The following is a 7,140-nucleotide window of genomic DNA, read 5'->3' on the forward strand; positions in this document are numbered from 1 at the left end:
GTAGTTAAAACGTTTCTTGTAACCTGAGGCATTAAAAAAAGTGGGCCCCACAACCGTTGAAGTATCAATCCGCCCCATAAGTTATCTCCCGCTGGTGGTGTTCTTACTGTAATAGGCTACTTGCTCCTTGGAGAGACGTGTTCTTTGAACTTAGATCGCAGTTGTATCCTTTAATTTTTAAACAAAATAAGTGTATTCAATATTTTTGCTAACTTACGATTTTTGGGAAACTGGAACATAGACTTTTTGGAGCAAGTGTCGGAACTGAGCCGTGCGCTGAAAGTAGTCCTCAGAAGTAGATCCGGCTAGCAGGTTTGCAAGTCGATAGAGAAAAAGTTTGTCTGAGCAAACAGAAGGGAACGGTCCTAGTACTGGACGGCTTGGAGCCCTCACAAGAATCTGTCTGTAACTTTCTAGAAAACTCCCCAAACAGTACTAGATAAGTTAGCAGAAGAATATGACAATACTTCTGAGTGTTTTCAGTTGATTTTGTCGTTGCTAAGCCAGCGGAATCTTTAAAAAAATGAATAAGAACTTGAAGAATCTGCGGAGCCTCGCGGCGGGGTTGGTGGTCATAGCACTGTGCGTCGCGGTACAGGAGTCAGAGTCAGCGGTAAGTGCGAATCATTTTCTAACAGTAATTTTGTCCAAGAATAATAACTTTTAAAACAACCACATGTTGCTCAGGCCAAGCCGGCCCGCTGCTCGACTGCATCTAGTTTGCATTTAGTGTATTAATAGAGAACTTTATAAAAAGTGCAGTCTGTGTTGCCGGTCTAATAACACGTTATCGTGTTCCACCGACTCCAAAAGGTGAAGCGTAATTGCAATTGATGACGTTATTGCACGTTTATAACAAAGGGGATTTGATCCATTTTTGTTTAACAAATTTAAGAGCAAGCAACTGAAGCTCAACTTAAACGGTTTGTGCGCACCCCGCTAGGGTTGAGTTCTACAAGGCTACGGGGATGGTGGCTGTCGTGCGCATCACATTTTTCAGAGAAGTGTTCTGCACGGGAGGACTTGTAGAAACACGCCGGTACTCCCGTTTTTTCCAACTTTCCTTTTTTTTTGCCGTTATGTTAATTTGAAAAAGCATGTGCCGAATTCGCGGTGTAGCCTATCCCATGTTAGCTTAGTGTTTACAACATGTGATAGGTATCAACACATTTCATTTTTGAAAGGCCTATATGTTATGTTTGCCTTTTAGGCCAGATGGGAGCTTAAATTCATATAATTTTCGTCAAATATGTTACTGTTTTGTGCTTTGGAAAAGTCATACTGTTTATTCAACTGTTTAAGCGCATCACGAAGTTGATGTCCAAAAGTTGGTGTGAATGTTTTAACTTAAACCGCTTTCTTTTCAGGGACATGACGTGTTTAATATATGCTGTAAAACCACAATGCAGCTTAGATTTAAATTAAAACATTGTGAGAGGATGACTAATGTTATCATGCCACTGCTGTAAACACTAGTTTTATCTAATAGCAAACTTCCTAAGTTAATCTTCAGCAACTGTCACTTCTATGTTACAGTAATACAATTGCCAGCTGGTACAAGTGTTGATCAGTTGAAAAACTAGATAATTGGCAAAGTGAAAGAAAAAAAAGGTTTGATACGTTTTTTTCTTTTTTGTTGTTAAAAAATAATAATCGATTATCGATAAATAACAGATGAATTCAATATTAATATTTATTCATCTTTTCCCCCAAAGGGATGCACTGTTGAATTTCATAACTCATCGATGATAAACACATCAAAGTCATTATCACGAAGGCAGACATTTCTAAAGAAAAAATCTCTATCTCTCTCTCTAAATCTCTCTCTCTTTTCCTCTCCCTTTCTCTCTTCCTCTTCCTCCGTTATCTCCTCCTTCCCCTGCTTTTACACGAGGCTACGCTAGACAAGTTTACATTTCTGTGTCAGCCAGCTGTAATCACACGATAACACACATTTCTCTCTCAGGGTCGAGCCACCTGCACACACTCTGTCCAGCAAAACCGGGCTGGACGCGTTGACATTCACCAGCGCATATTCATGTTTCAGGCTTCATGCATATTCATTATCGGCGATAATGGCCACGCCCACTGGAATCCCGCCCTGCATGGCTCAAGAGGGACCGTGTGTGTCATCAGACTCACACGGTCAGACTCCTCAGACTCCTCTCAGATAGAAATCTAGTCTGTAGAACATGCCTGCCGCGTGACATAGGTGCGGGCTCAGTTCTATGTTGTCCTATGTCTACCTGTGTCATGTTGTGGTCACCTGACCTGGACTCCAACGCAGACCCGGGTGACAGGCGGCGGGGGCCGACAGCGGAGTCACGCAGCACTCTTTAGTCGTGCCAGTAAAGCTTTGTGGAACGATACATTCTGACAGTACAGCTCACCTGGTTGCTGTCTAGCCAGGTGTCTGGATAGGCAGACCGGGTACCACAGCTGGTCTTCCTCTCTCCCTCTCCTGGTTGTCATGGTTTCCAGGGGGTTCCTACCAGGGAAGGAAGGAATGATGGACTTCCCTGCTCTGTAATTGGCTCCTGGAGGGTTCCGCTGTCTTCTCTGGAATGTAGCCCCGTTTGGGCTCCTCCCACTCTCTCTGGCCCCCGTGGAGAGAGGTGTGGTGGAGAGGGAGCGAATAAGAGGAGGGGAGGAACGAGGGATGGGAGAAGGATGAAGCTGCAGAGCTGAGGGAGTGTAGAGAAGGAGAGAGGGAGGGAGGGCAGGGAGGAAAGAGGCAGGGAGGAGGGAGGAGAGAGGACTGGGGGAGTGTAGAGGAGGAGAGAGGACTGGGGGAGTGTAGAGGAGGAGAGAGGCAGGGAGGAGGGAGGACTGGGGGAGTGTATAGGAGGAGAGAGGGCAGGGAGGAGAGTGGAGGGAGGAGAGAGGAGGGAGGAGAGGAAGCTGAAGTGAGGGAAGAAAAGTTCAGAGAGACTTGAAGAAGGACGAAGCAGGGAAGAGAGAAACTGTCACCTCACCAAAAAATCACAGGCTCCATGTTGCTCTTTACTGTGTTTCAGAGAGAGAGCGAGAAAGAGAGAGAGACATAGTGAAGGATGAAAAGGTCTTGACATTTCCTCCTGTCAGAGAAATGTCAGTGTCGGCCATGTTGTTTCCCTCTGGAATGGCTGGATCAGCAGGAAGAGGGTCTGTCCTCTCTGTCTCCCACCGCCCCCTTTTCCTCTTCTCCTTCTGGCACACCTTCCTTTTCTCTTACTCCATCCCTCTCTTTCTCCTTCCCTCGGTCCCTCCATCCCCCCTCCTCTCTCGCTCTCTCTCTCTCTGTCACTGTTTCTCCCTCTCTCTCTTCAGTGTAAACCATGGGAAGGATTCCCTGCAGTCGGAATTCCCGTTGTGACTTTTTCCCAAACAGTGTTCACTCTTGCGCCCCCTAGTGGAGTCAGAACTGCAACAAGCTGACCTGTAATTGTGTCTCTGCACGCAAAACGAATCTCCTCAGGAATTCCAACAATTGGATTAACCTCGTGCTAGCTCCTCCCCTTCTGCTCATACACACACACACACACACAGACACACACAGACACACACACACACACAGAGGGGTAGACACTGTTATCTGACCCAGACACACACAAACAGGACAACACATCCAGCCCCTTTCAAAGTCTATGTGTGTGTGTTGGTGTGTGGGGTGTTTAGAAAGCTGTTCCTTGCAGTTCCTTGCACCATTGACTGTGAAAGCAACCCACTCCCTCCATCCAGCCGTCTATGTCCCCCTTCCTCCCTGCAGGTGAGATAAAGGTGGAATTGACGTGCTGTCCAGGTGAAAAAGGGGGAGGAGGGAGCAGAAAGAACAGACCTAAACGACAGGGTAAAGGATGATGACATCGTAGAATCCACAAGAAGTACCAGGGAGAGAGAACAAGAAAAAAAGAGGAGGAGAGAGAGAAATTGGGGAAGGAGAGAGATAAAGAGGGGAAGGAGAGAGAGAAAGAGGGGGACGATAAGGGAAAAAGGAAGACTCTTATCAAGCCCTGTTTCATCTGTCTGGTTGTTATGGCTACAGACGTACATTCTCTCTCATGCACGCACGCAGGCTCCTCCCCCCAACACACACACCTGCACACACTAGGTAACCCCTCTCATCAGATCACCCTTATCCCAGGTCTAGCCCACAGAGTGAGGTATCTCTCAGTGTGAGTGTATGTGTATGCCTGTGTGTGTGTGTGTGTATGCCTGTGTGTGTGTGCTGTCTGAGAGGGTATGCAGGTTCTTGTATGGTGGGTTTATAGAAGACCCTGACATGCATCACCCTCACTGCTCTGCCCTCTGCAGATCCCTATCCACACACACACACACTCTCTCTGACACACACAGACACACACACTCACCACACGTGCACACTCTTGCACACGCAATCGCGCACGCTCACAATCACGTACACACACATTGCTAGACACACACATACCCATGTGTGACTGTTTGAGTGTGTGTGGAGGTCATCCAATGGAGAACTTGCATAGTGGTGTGAATGAGGGGCAAATGGCATTAGGCTAAACGGGTGGAGAATGACTCTCAACAAAACCACGGTGTTTAGACAGCTAATTACTCCTCCTCCCTCACCATCATCCACTTTTCTCCCTCTTTCTACATCCCCCTCTCTTTTATCTCTCCTTGACCCAGCCTCATTCACTCCATCAAACTCTTTATTTTCTTTGCTAATTTTCTAAAATGTTTTTCTTCTCTTCTTCTGGCTTTCTCTCTCTTTTTCTTTCTGTGTCTTTTTTTCTCTGAACCCTTCACCGCCCCCCGCCCCCATCCCCCCCACCCCGCTTTGTAGACACACACAAACACACACACTTTGTTCTGAAGTGGAAGATAAACAGTGTGTGTTTGTAAGTTAGTTCCTTATTTACTCAGCCATCGCAGTGTTTGGTCTAAAGCTTTCAAGGGTCACACACACACACTTTCACATACACACACACAAACACACACACACACTCAGTCACACACACCTTTTCACAGACACACTGTCACACACGCACTTTTTCTAATGTTCTTTGTCCCTCCCACACACGTATGTAGGCACACACACACACACATTCTGTTAAGACGGGTCTCATTGTGTTGTTTACTGGCGGAAATGCTGGAAGTCTCAGAATCTAAAATGGATTCTAGAAGGTTTGGGTGTCAGTGGAATGCTTTTTTTCGGAATAAACATGACCCAAGGAGCTCTGATTCATCACATCAAATACAAGGGGACTCCTACACTTTAAAATACTGAGTCTGAATGACATCAGAGATCCATCACGTCCTAAAACAGTGGATATCAAATTCAACGAAAACATGGTTAAATATAAATACAAACAAATGTTTAGATCTCTTCAAAATCCCTATTTTCTTCCATCCATCTCAACATGCTTACCCTCCCTCCCTCACTCACACTCCCTCCCTCCCTCCCTCCCTCCCCTCCCTCCCTCCCTCCCTCCCTCCCTCCCTCCCTCACTCCTTCCATCCCTCTCTCTCCTTGACTCCCTTTCAGTATCAGAGTCCTTAAAGAGACTTCTCTCCTTTCTCCCTCCATAGAAACAGCCTTCACTTCCTGTTCCCAAGCCGTCCTGATTGGGCTCCTGTAATCTGTGGGGGTCAGGGGTCAGGGTCAGGTTGTCGATGGGTCCTCGATGGGTCCTCTGACCTCACCCTACAAGAGTAGGATCAGAAACCTCTTATGGTTTTGGCTAGATAAGTCTAGATTATGAGAGATTATTAGGGTCCCTAGACTAGGCCATTACCTGAGGATGCGCCCCCGCCCCCCCTCCTCCCCCCCCTTAACCCCCCCCCCCCCCTTAACCCACCCCCCCCTCCTTAAACCCCCCCCCCTTAACCCCCCCCCCATTACTCCCCCCCCCCCTTACCCTAACAGCACTGCAAGGACAGATGACAACAAAGACTTTCAAAGAAGAAATAAAGAAAGAACGGAGTTCCTAAAAAGTATTTTCTTCTCTTTTCCTCCCTCTCTCATTTTTCTTCCCTCCCGCTCCTCCCTCATAGCTCTTCCTGCCGCTGGTGTGTGTGTGTGTGCATCTGTGTGTGTGTTCTTGACGACCACAAAGCAGTTTCTAACAAACAACAGTTGAGCTAGCGTTGTGCAACCCACCTATACACACTGTGCTCATCCCTCCTTCCATCCTCCCTCCCTCCATCATCCCCTCCCTCCTTTTTCCTGTCCTCTCCTGTTCTTTTCGGAATCACCGAAAAGGTGGAGAGGAAGAGAGGTGGGAGAGAGAAAAGAGGAGTTTTGTGAGTGATTTTGATCTAGATGTCTGGTGTCCTTTTGTACTGCATCCCTTTCTACCTATTGTTACGGGGGTGGTGGTGGTGGTGGACCCAAGTGCACAACACAGACACGCCAAAAAACAGAGGGATGGTCCAGAGGGGGTTTAATGTTGGGGTAGGTGCAGAGGAGACTGATGGTGATGACAAAAACAGACAGGACGGCAGGGTAGGCTGTACGGGGTCTGGCTGGGGAGGCAAGGTTGGTGATCCTGGAGGCACAGGCAAAAAGTTAGTTCAGGAATAACACAACAAATAGTCTTAACAGGAACCGGGAGCATACTACCGAGGGTAGACAAAACTATTATCCGGCGATGAATGATGTGAAAACCAGGGTTGATAAACTGCAGGGCTGATGAGTTGATGGGAGACAGGTGTGAAGACTGAGGCAGAGTGAGTGGGTAATTGGGGACCGGAGACCATGGCCACACCCACAAACCGGGGAACACAAACGACCCGCCACTAGGGGGCAGAGGGCATGACACCTATCTACCTCCAGTATCTCACATAGCTGTCTGAGGAAGGGAGAGAGAGAGAGAGGGGGGGGCGAGGGGGGAGAGAGAGAGAGGGGAGAGAGAGAGAGAGTGTGTTGAAGGTTGTAGAGGTGAGTATGCCTGTTCGTCTTAGGATGGGAAGAAAGTCCTCCCCTTCCATCTCTCTCTCTTTCTCTCTCTCTCTCTCTCTCTCTCTCTCTCTCTCTCTCTCCTCTCTCTCTTCTCTCTCTCTCTCTCTCTCTCTCTCCTCTCTCTCTCTCTCTCTCTCTCTCTTCTCTCTGTTTCTTTCTCCATCTCTCTCCCTCCCCTCTCTCTTTCTCTCTTGGTCTCTCTCTTTCTCTTCCATCTGTTTCAT

General features: G+C 47.6%; 1 protein-coding gene across 2 annotated transcripts in view; it reads left to right on the plus strand.

Annotated features, from left to right (window-relative positions):
* The first annotated feature begins 329 nt into the window (after nt 1–329).
* col4a5 (collagen, type IV, alpha 5 (Alport syndrome)) overlaps nt 330–7,140 on the plus strand; it is a 39,080-nt gene continuing 32,269 nt past the window's right edge. For both annotated transcript variants that reach the window (XM_047016915.1, XM_047016916.1), the window contains exon 1: nt 330–613. In XM_047016915.1, the coding sequence (XP_046872871.1) occupies nt 524–613 (90 nt within the window). In that variant the 5' untranslated portion in view covers nt 330–523. The remainder of the gene's footprint in view (nt 614–7,140) is intronic.

This window comes from Hypomesus transpacificus, unplaced genomic scaffold (genome assembly GCF_021917145.1).
Source record: "Hypomesus transpacificus isolate Combined female unplaced genomic scaffold, fHypTra1 scaffold_428, whole genome shotgun sequence".
Taxonomy (NCBI): domain Eukaryota; kingdom Metazoa; phylum Chordata; class Actinopteri; order Osmeriformes; family Osmeridae; genus Hypomesus; species Hypomesus transpacificus.